General features: G+C 45.3%; 1 protein-coding gene across 16 annotated transcripts in view; it reads right to left on the reverse strand.

Annotated features, from left to right (window-relative positions):
• ATXN7L1 (ataxin 7 like 1) overlaps positions 1 to 13,744 on the reverse strand; it is a 235,310-nt gene that overhangs the window by 20,657 nt on the left and 200,909 nt on the right. For all 16 annotated transcript variants that reach the window (XM_054692549.1, XM_054692548.1, XM_054692543.1 and 13 more), the window contains 3 exons: positions 11,835 to 12,118; positions 8,850 to 8,932; positions 7,723 to 7,979 (listed from right to left, as the gene is read on the reverse strand). In XM_054692549.1, the coding sequence (XP_054548524.1) occupies positions 7,723 to 7,979; positions 8,850 to 8,932; positions 11,835 to 12,118 (624 nt within the window). The remainder of the gene's footprint in view (positions 1 to 7,722; positions 7,980 to 8,849; positions 8,933 to 11,834; positions 12,119 to 13,744) is intronic.

A 13,744-nucleotide genomic window follows, 5' to 3' on the forward strand; every position in this document is an offset into this window, starting at 1 on the left:
GAAACTATTTTTCTTTTTAAAGATGCTTTCGGAAATCTTCAGAGGTAAAATACATGCTATCTGTAATTAGCTTCAAGTCATCATCAAAAAATATAGATGAAGTAAATATAAAATACAAAATATTAATATGACCACTGTCATTGTTCAAACTAGGCATGCAAGTGTTCATTAGGGTCTTCTCTCTACTTTTCTGGAATGGGAAAATTTCCTAACAAAAAGTAAAAAAAGAGAAAGAGCCAGTAGTACAGGCTTATGTGAAAGTGGCTGAACTTCTTGATAAATGGGGAGATGTGTCAAAAACACTTACCTCCTCTCTCTCCCAAAAACCCTACTGAAATTGTAGTAAAGGTATAAAGAAGACATTAGCCTCAAAGAGATAGCAGAGATATGGTGACAGCAATGGCAATGACTTCCCAGCCTCCATTTAACCCCTAAAGCAACCATGGGAACCTCATGTATGAAAGTTAAAGATCACTTTGGAAAAGGGCAAGAGAAATAAAAGGAAATATAATTTTGGGGGTGGGGAGACTTTTGTAAAGATTTTTCTCACGTTTGAAAAAAGCACAAGGAAAATGTAGTCTCCATCTACATCTGGACCTTGTTTTATCTGGGTGTGTCTGGCACTATTGCTATAGACTTTTGAGATGAAGTCAAAAGATAGATGAGGGTGAAATGAAAGAAGGGTGGGGAAAGAAAGCCAATTCTGAATCTTTGTGGAAACTGCACCCCTTCATTTCTGGACTTCTTGCCCCATGTGATAAGAAGCTTCTTGCTTATTTAAGTGTTTAGAGTCTAGATTGTCTGTCCAAAGCATCCTAACTGACATAAGTATGCATAACAGTGTATGGCTAGAGGTGTTCACTGATGGGGAGAGAGGAGAAGTTATCACAGCACCTCTGAGAAGCAGGACTCCTGGAGTTCCATAGAACTGCAAAAAGTCATGGGTGAGGTGAGGGCTAAATATTGCAGGATGGCTGAAAGTTTTGACAAGACCTCGGCTCACCTTTACTTCTTTACACAGCCAGGTGGATCAACAATATCCCTCCAGTCAACTCTCAAATAAGAAAGGTTTATTCTCTAGAGATATACTGAACTGAAGAGACTCAAGGCATATGGAGACCAGGCGTGGCAGGGAGCGAGAATGAGGCACAGGGCTGGAAACATGGTTATCACTAGTCAGATTCTTAGTCAGTGCTCCCAGGCACATCACCAGGCACGTTCTTCCCTGAAGAACTGAATGAGAAATCCACAGAAAGGCCTCCAGGTTTTGCTTATGAGAATCCTCCAACCAGTGATTGGCGACCTGTTGATCATTTGGTCAATAATCCCACATATAGACTTCCAATCAGCCTGTTAGAGCCTTTCTTCTAAATACGAATGGTATGGAACACCAAACATTCTTTAACATGAAACTGACCAAACAAATAGCAAAAGGACGAACATATACATGAAACAAACCTGGAAGAAACAAAGGTAAAGAAGGAAAGAGGACAAACTCAAAAACTTATCTTTTGAAGATACTAGAATGCTATTACCTTGGCAAACTGATAGTATCTTGTAAGCTATTGTGAGAAGCAATCAGATAAAAAGATCTCACACATTTTAAAAAGCATATAATAAGTTGATTATTTTAATATGCAGTTTTGAAGGTAAACTGTTTTGGAAAGTGAAAGAGATTAGCAGAGAAAATAGGAGAAAAGAAGTAGTAAGAGGGAAAGATCAGAGCAAAAGGTCCTACATGTAACTAGAGGAGGTCAAGAAAGGGAGAAAAAAAGACAATGGTGGAGAGAAAATGATCTAAGATATAACATACAACAAGATTTCAGGTGTTTCCAGATTGAAAGGATCTACTGAGCAGCCAGTACAATAAAGGAAAAATGAACTGCATCAAGAGTGATCCCTGTGAAATTTTAGAGCCCCAGGCCTCAGAGATGAAAACTAGCTATGTGCAAAGATATGGGAATCAGCATGATACTAAACTTCTCAATCAAAACCTTTGATCTTAGGAGCCAATGGAAAAATGTCTCCAAAATTCTGTGGTGAAATGATTTTCTTTTTTTGAAGATTTATTTATTTATGCACACAAGAACTGGGGTACAGGCCAGAGGTGTGGGGGGTGAGAGGATTCACCAGAGACAGAGTAGGGAGCAGAACAGGCAGAAGTACACTGCTGAGGGGAGCAGCAGGCAAGTCAGGAGAGGTCTGCCGTGCCATGTGGGTTTCTCCCTGGCTGGCTGGGGATCGAACTGGTGCTGCAGAGGCTGCGAATAGCTTCATAGGTTGTATCTTAACCCCTTGTGCCACCAGGGAGGCCCTGGAGACATGATTTTCAACCTGGTTATTTAATCAGTTAGATGATTAACAGTGAGGGTATAGTATAATTAAAACATTTTCAGATGTTTAAGTATTCTAAAAATTGACCACCATGGGCCTCCCTGCTGGCGCAGGGGTTAAAGCCTTAATGCTATCAAGCTATCGCCAGCCACTGCAGCATGAGTTTGATCTCTGGCCAGCGAGCTGACCCACATGGCACAGCAGACCTCCCCTGTTTTGCCCACTGCTCCCCTCAGCAGTGTATTTCAGTAGATCCACCTGTTCTGCCCCCCAACTCTGTCTCTGGTGAATCTTCTCACCCCCTGCACCTCTGGCTTAAATCCCAGTTCTTGTACACATAAATAAATAAAATAAATATTTTAAAAAATTAAAATTGACTTCCTAATCACCTTTCCATAGGAAGCCAACTGAGGCAATACTTTATCAAAATAAAGGCACAAACCAAGAGACAGGAAGGCAATGGAATCCAGGAAACAGGGGCTCTAGTACAGACAGGGAAAAGAGAGTTCCAGGATGGCTGGGACTACTGTTTTTATTTTCTAAGTCTTTTAGTACTATTTAATTTTTGAACTATGTACCTATATTATTTTGATTTTAAAAATGGAGTTTAATGGGGAAAAATGGTTGAAACACTCAGTAGGAAATTCCAGTTGTGAAAAAAGGAAGAGAGGAGATTAAAGGGGCGAGAATCCTGGAGAGTAAAGCTGAGCATGGAGACTGTGCCCCAGAGCAGAATCGGCTGACAGCAAAGACAGGAACATGAAAGGCTGGTGGCGTGCGCACGAGCGTGCAGACACAGAGCAGGAGTGCAGGGTCTTTTCCTTTGTAGGCTGCTTTCACTCAGGATGTGTGCACCCTCCTGGTGATGCAGGTGTGTGGGTGCTTTCAAGACATTCCAGCTCTGACTGTTATACTCGAGGGTGGAACCTGGAGGGAGTCTGCTGGAATATAGTCTGTGTTCTCAGAAAGCACAAGGGTTGGCAAGCAGTGGAGGGACATGGGGCAACTTGTCACGAGAGAGTGTTGAAGAAGTCACTGTAAAACTGTTACCCACTCTTTCCCCTTCACTCTACATCACCTCTCCATTCTCACCCACCACTGGTCTCCTGACTGGATGTGATGATGTGCCAGTCCAGTCCTACACATGGGACTCAGTTCCCATGCCGCCTCTCTGAGGATGCACGAACATCGTCTGTCTGAGTGCTCTGGGGAACACGGCGGAAGGCAGCTGACCTTAACTGAGTCTCTGCTATGTGCTAGGCATGTCACGTACATTTTATCCAAGTTACCAGCTGCCTTAGGTGATTGCCACTATTATCGACATTTTTGAGATGAGGATTGGTTGCAAAGCTAATAAAAGGTAGAAATGAGACTTGACCCTGTTTGATTTCAAAGCAACCCTCCTTTGCTTTGAAGTATCCATATTGAGAAGTGGATGTAGAAGAAGCATAGAGAGAGACAAAAGCCAAGGAGAGAAATGGCTTGCAGTCTGGCAGTTAACTATATCCTAACAAGTCATGAATTGAAGTTGCTTTTCATGTTTCTAGTATCTTCTGCTTTTTTCCCAACTTCGCTTGTCAGTCTACAGTCACTGGATTTTGCCATTTTATACTTCAAAAAATTATTAATTTTTTTAAGCTTTAGATGAGATGTGTGGATATCTCCAAGATAGGGAAATGTGCCCAGATTTTTTCTGCACTGGCTGCCACAGCCTACCTGTCCTCTCTTCCCCCATGGGCCAGAACCTGACTTGTGAGAGACCAGGTCAACCCTCTGCATGTCCCCCCTTTCTAACAGTCTAGATGGCTTTGGCTGGGCTGGTGGTCATCCATAGCCCTTGGGCTCCTGGTGAGTAATAGGTTTCCTTAGACTATATTAGAGTTGGGGGCAAAGAAACAGATGGGTATGTTGTGTAAGGGCCCCCAGTTTGGGGGATAAAGGTCTGGGGACAAATGGAAATCAGGTAGCACCGAGACCTTCAACACCTCACATTGCTTTCCTACTGAATAACACTACCTTTTTTATTTTTTTTTAAAAGATTTATTTATTTATTTATACAAGCACTGGGTACAGTCAGAAGCACGGGAAGGTGAGAGAACTCACCAGAGCCAGAGCGGGGGACAGAACAGGCAGACTGACGAAATATACTGCTGAGGGGAGCAATGGGCACGGCAGGAGAGGTCTGTCACGCCATGTGGGACCCTCGCCGGTGGCCGGGGATCGAACCTGTGCTGAGAGGCTGTGGGCAGCCTCGCAGCCCAGCACTCAACCACTGCACCACCAGGGGAGGCCCCCACTACCTTTTAATAACAGCTAATATCAACTGAGTGACTACTAGCACTTGGTCCTTTATCTCACTTAATTCTTTGCAGCTCCATTTTAGAGATGGGCAATTTGAGGCTACAGAGGCTAGGAAATAAGACTAAGCTTGTCTAATCAGTAAGCATAGAGTTGAGACTTGTACTCCCAATCCTGTTAAAACCCTTATTATTAAACTTTAACTTTTCCGATTCTAGACCCAACGACCTTTTTAGGCATTCCTGAATGTGGTAAGAATGGGTTGCAGCTAAAGAACATGAAAACTGAAATACTTTCAAGGTTACCAAAAAGTTATGTAAGAAACAAATTCACACAGGTTAGAATTTCCTACAAAGGAACTCACAATTGGAAGGGATCGTGATAATTCTATTCATGTGTGACTATTTCCCCAATTATAGGTAATTAGTGTGATTAAAATATCTCATATATATTGTTAATGAGTAAAATAAATGTTTTAAGTTTTACATGAGGACACACTAAACTCTGCTCATGCTTTTTCATGTCCCACTAACTTTGGAACAGAATCACCTTGAGTTTTTGGGTGTCCCTATCAAACTTGAAGCATCCTCATGCCTCTCTGGTGTCACAGGGGTTAAAGTCTCAGCACTATCAAACTATTGCCAGCCACTGTAGCATCAGTTTGATCCCTGGCCAGGGAGCTAACCCACATGGCACAACAGACCTCTCCTATCTCACCCACTACTCCCCTTAGCAGTGTATTTCAGTACATCCGCCTGTGCTGCTAACCACTCTGTTTCTGGTGAATCCTCTCATCCCCCACCCCTCTGCCCTAACCCTAGTTCCTGTATGCATAAATGAAAATAAATCTTCAAAAAAAAGCATCCTCAAAAGCATCCTCTATTACCAACGTTTGTAATGTGTTCCTTTGCCAATCCCTTTCCTTTCCAGACACATTCCTTTTTGCTAATTAATCCAACTCTCCCTATTTCTTCTGCCTTCCTAAAAGAATATAAACAGCTCGTATTTTTTCTATTGACAAACATTCCCTGAAAATTGAACCCAAAAGGAATGGAAAAGGAGAAACTCTGAAGTCTCCACTGACTCTTTTATTTTTTTAATAAAATAAAAGTTTCTCTGTTAAGGCAGGTACCACTGCTTGGGTAAGAAGTGCCTCCATTAGTCAGAATCACTGGAGCAAAGTAGAATAGTTTTCAAGTTCTCAAATTGGGTACATATGTGACAAGAGAAGGACTGAGCTAATTTCAGGTGCAGCCAGGTCTGCTTATATACCGGGTACCATGTAAGGCTTTGTGGGGATGAAAATGCCACAAAGAAGTCTGAAAGCCACTGTACAGAAGGTCCTTGAATAACATCATTGCATTTCATTATAACATTGGTGCTGTTTCATTATATATCATTGATGGGCAAAACCCAATTCCAGCAGGTGTTGAACAAAGCAAGTTATTCAAAGACCCCTTTTGTTACATACTATTTCACTTAAAGTCAGTTTTGAAGAGCCTATCCACAACATTAAGTGAGGACTTACTGTAGACAGAATTGAAGTCCTTCCCAGAAGTTTGGGACAGAATTGTCGCCTCAATTCTAAAGCTGGGTTAATAGTCTTCATCAGGCATTACAATGAGAAGTCATTACAAAATGATCTTGCAAAATGAGGGACAGCAAAGGAAGTGGTGTGTAAATGGTGACAACAGAACCATGGTTGTGATACTGGATTGTTTGGGTAGGAATTCCATCTGACTCTGTTCCCCAGAAAGCTGAGGCTGCTCATCCTACCAAGGGTTGCTGGCTGGCTAACTGGGTCAGGTTTGCACCAAAATAAGGTCTAAAGGGAGAATCTGGTAGATCACAACAGCTGTCATCAAACATATGCTTTTCCTTTAAAAATCAGCTCCTCCCCACCTTTTCTTAAAGATTTATTTATTTAAGAGCTGGGGTACAGGCCAGAGATGGGGGGGGGGGAGCTAAGAGGGGGATTCACCAGAGACAGAGTGGAACAGAACAGGCTGACTGACGAAATATACTGCTGAGAGGCGCAGCAGGCCAGACAGGAGAGGTCTGCTTCGCCATGTGGGTTGCTCCCTGGCCGGCCGGGGATAGAACTTGTGCTGCAGAGGCTGCAGGATTGCCTCATAGTGCGGTGCTTAACCTATTGCGCCACCAGGAAGGCCCCTTCTCCCCCTTTTTTATAACTATGGGGTTTTTTTGGTTTTTTTTGTTTTTTTTTTGGTGGGACCCTCGCCGGCAGCCGGGGAATGAACGGGTGCTGCAGAGGCTGCGGGCAGCCTCGCAGCGCTCAACCGCTGAGCCACCAGGGGAGGCCTATAACTATGTTCTTTTAATGTCTACTTACTGGCTGGAAATTACCCCTCAAGACTCACAATGAATGCATTAAAAATGACCAGTAATACCACTATCTGGATTTCTCATATTGTATTATTGTTCCCTTCTTACAAAGTCATGGATATTTGAATAATATCTTCTAAACACCAAATTCCTGAAAAGCAGGATTTAGTTTCTTTCGTCTCTGTAATTCTGTTCGGGAGTAGCTAACATAGCACCCTGCTTACAGAGCAAGCACTTGACGGAACATTTCTGCAGAAGGGAGCCCTGTCCTATTACCTTGAAATGGGTCTATCGCTCAGTGAGGCACTCTGCTGCCCATCAAAACAAATGTGAGGGGATTTTAAATCACTCTCGTTCAAATGGGTTTCAGTTCTGTTTTCTGTTCTTTCCTTTCTGCCTGGGACCAGCAAATAAGACCCCACACAGGTGGCTCGTCTCTCGTGGTGTAGAGAGAATCATAAGGACAAATGGCCTCTGTATGTCAATTTCCCCTTCATCCTGATCATAAGAGTACTGTGGAAAAATTCCTAAAATACTGTGGCAAATGGGTTTCTCAGGCGTGCTGACTTCCCATCCTCGCGGGTCTTACCCACTCTCTGCTCTAGGAATCTGCAACTAATCTAACGTAGGGCAAGGTAGGACTATTGCCACTTCCACTTAACACGTGATCAGCCACACTCGACCCAGCCAGGCAGTGTCACCTGATCAAGGACTCAGCGCTCCTCTTGCCAAGGTGGGACTTACCTCGGAAGCACAGAGTTAGGCGGCCGGGATTTTGCAGGGGAGGCAACTTTAGGTTCTGGCCCAGAGCTCCCAGAAGATCCTGGCAGAGACTCCTGCACCGGCCCAGGTGGGTTTGGAAGCACTTCCCTTGTTGAAGTCAAGAGATGCTCTTTATCTTTCACTTCTTTTTCCCGGGACTTGGCTTTGTGTTCCGCCAGAAGGAGGTCAAATTGCTTTTTCCGGCCTGGGACTGCCCTCCGATGGCTTAGTGAGTGTGTCTAAGGAGAAGAGAGATGAAAAGCACAGCCTCTTTGATCAGCACATAAACCTGCTTCCCCAGGCCCTCCATTTCAGAAAGAGCAATTCATGAGAATTTAGAGGTGCTTGAAAAGTCAACTTCAAGGCAACAGCTCCTGTTCTGTGGCTGGGAAGAGGCAGAGACCACACAAACGCAACCATGCCCTAGACTCCTGATGTTAAGAAGCCAAAGCTTCTTCCATAAAAATGGCATAAGATGACCAGCTTCAGCGCAGAACCCACGAAAAGCTCTCTGAGGAAAGGCAACCGTGCGGGAGTGCTAGAGTTAATCCAGGTGCAAGGAGGAGGCTCGATTTGGCCCCGACACACAGAGCCACCAAGCAGAGGGCCACGCCGGGAGCCCAAGAAGCACTAGCAGTTCAGTATGCCATATGGGGCTCCGGGATATCCAAGGGCGCCGCCTGGGGTCAGGTGTCCCCCTGGCCACCCCGGTGTGGCTGGATCAGGGGCGCGGCAGAGCGTCCTCCCTCCAGGGCTGCCTTTCAGGGCGCCGCCGCCGCTGCTGCTGCCGCTGCTGCTGCTCCTGCATACATTAAAACGTAGCAGGGTTTAGAACCGCCTGTGAGTGCCTATAAATACAATTTACTGTCTGGCCTCACAAGTAACAGGGGAAGCCTATTTTTTTTTTTTTTTTTTTCCTTCTTAAAAAGCCAGCCAGCTTGAGGCAGGCACTCTGCTACCATGGAAGAGAAGAAAGCATTTCCCTTACAAAGAACAGCTGGGGGTCATGTCGAGGTTCCACACCCTGCCGTGTGCAGAGAGTGGCATGCAAACATTTCGACAAAGGCCCCAGCGAGAGCAGGAAGTATTTTTTATGGAAAGAGAAATACCTTGCAGGTGAGGGATCTTGTGCAAGGTTTCTTTGTCTCGGGATCCAATACTCCACAGTGTTTATTTGGGTCAAATTCTCTCTCTGGTTTAAGAAACAAACAAAAAATATAAGAAAAAAGGAGACTAAATAGGATTTGGCATTAAGACTACATTAAAAAATGCACATTTGCACCAACAAGTGAGACATTGTCAGGCAATCTGTCTTTTTGTTTTTTGTTTTTCCTTTTTAACCAGCTGCTAAAATGCTTCAGGAACCCTCCTGGGGGGAAATGGCGCTCCCTCTGAACCCAGAGTCTCCAAGTCCAGCTTCAGCAGGGATGCAAATTGCAGCACAAGGCACAGGGAACAGGGTGGGGGCAGGCAGAGGAGAGGGCTCTCACACTTGACTTCACTTGAGCTGGGTCCTGGAGACTTGGCACTTTGGGCAGAGCTGGCTGTAGACTTTGGAGAGCCCCTCTGCGGGGCCAAGTTGCTTTTTCCTGGGTGGCTCCAAGTATCCATCAACCCACTTTCCTGCCCTGACTACCTGCTGGTTTTAGTCTTGGAAGTGGGAGATTCTTCCTCAACACGGCACAATAACCTGCCTCTCAGGCTATGCAAAGTCCTTAGCACAGGGTTTCCACATAGTCTCGCTGACCAGAAAAAACATTTACCTGACTCAGGAACACTTTGGCAGGGTCGTAGGTAAGGGCAGGGACAAGTCTGGGGTAGGTGCCTTCTGTGGGTGTGAACCTGAAGGTGGTGGGGTATGGCTTGCCATTCTCACGGCTCGCTGTCCCCAGCACGCGGCCTGGTGCTCCAAGTGGGAATGACATATCGGGGTGAAGGACAGTTGCAGGCCAGGCTTTCCCAGCTCCTCTCTTCTGACTGGACTACTGATGACAGGTATTGACATTACTTCTAAGGAACCTGTTCTTTTTATGCCCATTTGGATACTTTACCCCTTTCTGAATTACAGAAATGCTCTCCTTCCCTGGGAAACGAGGGGGCAAGGATCCTCTAGGCTTTAAAATTCTACCTCTCCGATGGTATGTGTTGCTTCTGGAAGGCACCTGTGACCTGCACAGCAGGAATGACACAGCTATCTGGGCAAGCAAGGTGACCGGCAGCAGTGAGTGTGTGGGGTGTATATAAATTGCGTGGTGTGTCCTTAAGAGCCTTGAATAACTGCAAACTAAAAAGAGGTTGCCTAACCTGAAAAACTGCCTAAATGTGTTGGGAGTAAACTGAGCACAATAAATGAACGTGTTCTATCCTTAAAAGAAGATTTGGGGTGGTGGTTGTAGCGGAGGTAATGATGCTGGTGCAATAAAACCATTCTTATATCCAAACCAGATACCCTGGTTGGCTATCAAAACGCTTTTTTGCTTTTTTGCTTTCACTGCTTTTTTGCTTCTGTTGTCCTTTTTTTTTTTTTTAAGCTTCACCTTGCAGAATAGAAAACTGCTATGCCTGGAGATGCCCATCTCTTACAAGTCCTGTCTGCCCACCCGGGCACTAGGCTGCAGGCTTCCTGGCATGGAGTTCTTTCCCTTGGGTCTATGAGAGTCAGACCTGTGTCCAGACCCACAGCAGCATTCATGCTGGCCTGGAACTGAGCAGGTTGTTTGGCTGGGGGTGGGAGCTGACTGCCAAATGTGAAAGCAACGAAAACAAGCAAAAGACGCCATGAGACAAAACAACCAACAAAGTACAGTAACAACAAATAGCTCAAAAATCCCCCAAAGACTTCAGACTGGGGTGGGGCTGGAAGCTCCGGTCACACTTCTGCCACAGGGAATCCACAGCCTCTGGACACCGTGTCCAGCTAGACCCACTGGTTTCCAGGGACCATGCCACTCACTTCTGCAGAGGGCAACTGAATTTGTCATTCCGTCAGGAGTTGGGGGTGCCTGTCTACACAGTGAGGCCCCCTGATATTCAAAGAGTGTGCCAGGCTCTATCTTTCTTTTTTGATAGTACACAGAGAGATTTTCAGGGTACAATACCTGTGTTATTTGAATGTTTTGGGTCTTAGGTACTTGAAATAATCCCTTAAAAGCTACAGATGTAGGATAGAATAACCAAAATGCAGAAAAACATGAAGTAGAAAATAAAAAATTACCCACAATTCTTGGGTTACTTAAGAAATACACTCATACCAGAATAGTTGCTCTCTCAAAGGGTGGCTTTCACTCTATTTTCTTTCTTTTTTTTCTGGTCAACATTAGATAACTGCCCACCATGTGTGAAGAAGGTAAAACGTTTATAGCTTTTTTTGATCTTCTGGAGAAAGGAGAACTGCCATACTTAGTTCTACAACCCAAAGCAAACATCATCCACATGGGGGCTCCTTCCAGGGTGACCACTGCCTCAAAGAGCAGCCAGGTGCCCCTTACTGGGTACGCTGAGGGACTTCTCAGACAACCAAGAAAGAGACCCAAGAGAGGCTGCCCCCAGATACCCCATCTGTTGTGCCAGCCCAAGTGCTACCAGATGGGAATTCCAACCTGATTACGTGGGAAAGGCAGCTGTAGGCCCCAGACCAATCAACCTGGAGACCAACTAGGTTAACAGACAGAGGTTGCCTCTTCCTGTGGAGTAATTACTGATGGACAGTCCCAAGTCTGCCTTGAGCGGCTCTGAGATGTCATGGAGATTGTCCAACTTCATGGCTCTGACACTTCTATAGAACCCAGGAGCAGGTCACCTATAAGCATGGTGACAAGCCCCGTGGGATGAACGGACTAGTGTGGCTGGAGCAGAGTGCCCTGCCTCCTGGGGCATGAGGGTAACTCCCAAGAAGCACTCAGCCCAGGACCTCTTCTGACCCAGGAACAAGACAAACAATGGTTGCTGCCCTTTTTAGGTGGGGGTCCTGTTTGCAATTGTACACCCCCCCTAAAATGAAACAGATCTGCTTAATTCTAAGAACACATCACCCCTTGGTTACCGTTGTGACTCAATTTCATTGTGAGTCAGACTTTAAGGACACAGATACGTACCTGAAAGTCTCCTGTAAGGCTTGTTGTTGTTTTTGGTGCCATTTTGGTGTTTCTTGTCTATTGTGGCAGATAAAATTCCTTTGCCATTTAAGATCTTCTCTGGGGAAGGTGGCACTGACTTGGACATCAAGACTGGCTTAATTAAAGGTGGGGTGGAGACAGCAGAGGACGAGGTGGAACAGGAGGTGACCGCAGTAGTGGTTGTAGAGTTCATTTTGACGTTGGCACCATCTGCCTTCACTAGGTTAGGAATTTTCTCTAAACTGACTACAGGAACAGGAACACTGAAAAATAAATGAACAAACATGTACAATTGCCTTCTTTCATACATCTGGTCGGCTGAGAAACTATACCCGCTTGTCATTATCAGAACACTTCCTTATCACTTATTTATACGACTCCTATAAGGGAGCAGCATGATTCCAGTTTTGATGGGAGGGAGATTCATGCCTCGGAAAGGATCAACAGGGGGTTTGAGGCTGGCATGGTGCCAGGGATGGCATCAGAGCTGACTGATTACCTCCTGTTCCTGTTGTCCCTGTAGATTCTGCAGCTCCCCCTTCTCAGTCCCTACATGTCACGTCTCTGAGACAGCACCTTGGGCAGAACAAGGTGCCTGCTGTGAAGCTCAGGAAGAGATGCTGTTTGTCCCCTGATGCTGGGATGCCACTGTGCCACTTGCTGAATCACGCCCCCTTCCCCCAGCTGCTCGGCTGGCCTCCCACCCGGAGATCGGGCCTGACATCTGCTTAGCTCCATAGAGCTGACAGGCTCACACCACGCGGAGGCATGGCTGCAGGCCAGCATGCCACGCTACATGCTGTCAGAGGACTTCTGGATCACTCTCACATCCTGGGGATGGGCTCAAATTGAGTGAGCCGCCATGTAACATTATCTAATATTCCATTTTAGGCAGCTAGTTATGTAAATAGGCAATTCTCAAGGCTGGCAGGTGAGAGGATGAATTTTAAGAAGAGAGAACACAAAGGTATATGTTTGTTCTTCAGAATCTGTCACCTTAGCCCCACATCCCTGCTATTTCTCCTGTAATGGATGTGCATTTGATTTCTGTGCATTTAATGCTGTCAGGGGGACTGTGGAGGAATCTGTCTTGTGGCCTTAAAAGATGAGATGAATATGCTTGCTTTGGTTCCTGAGCAAGATTCCCTTTCCTCCTTGCAGGAGGGCAGAACACTAACACTTCAGCCCCCCAATCATCTGAGCTGAGTGTGCAGCCGACTTAGCTATTTGAATGCCAAATGATCTAGGATATGGCTCATACATGCCTGCAGACAATGTGGGGCATGAATGAGAGGCTAGTTTTGGCAGGGAAGGAGTCTTATATGTCCACATGGCTGGCTGGTTTTCCCTTCTCTAAGATTCATTCACAGATCATTTCTTTGTTTAATTTGTCCATGAAATTATTTTAGCAAGCCCTGCCCCTCTTTTGACTTTGAAATAGGATCACTGATGTTATTTATAGGTCTTTGTCAGTGAGAAGGGCACTAGGTGGGGGAGCAGTTTACCACAGGGCTTCACCCTAGGATCGCGCAGGCTTTCTTGGCCTGGGGAAAGGCGGTGTGGGACTTCAAGTCCCAGGTGAGGGGACTTGGGATGGTGACTTTTACCAATACGAGTTATTGACAATTCTACCCTTGATCAGAGTGTCTCAATCACTGAAATATAGCTGAAATGCTGCTACCTTCTCAAAACACTCACATACTACACAAGCCCTTGAAAAGTCAGCACACCAAGTTATGAAGACATTATCTGTTGAAATCAGTGTTGCATTCCTGATTTTTTCCCCAAATGGTAAATATTGCAAAATTGCAGGATATAGAATCTCCTAGGCTCATTCCAATTTTAAAAAACATGAATTATATAAATCAGGGTCTTGAAGAGATATCTGT

Source organism: Talpa occidentalis, unplaced genomic scaffold (genome assembly GCF_014898055.3).
Source record: "Talpa occidentalis isolate TD23 unplaced genomic scaffold, MPIMG_talOcc4v2.1, whole genome shotgun sequence".
In the NCBI taxonomy this organism is placed as follows: Eukaryota; Metazoa; Chordata; class Mammalia; order Eulipotyphla; family Talpidae; genus Talpa; species Talpa occidentalis.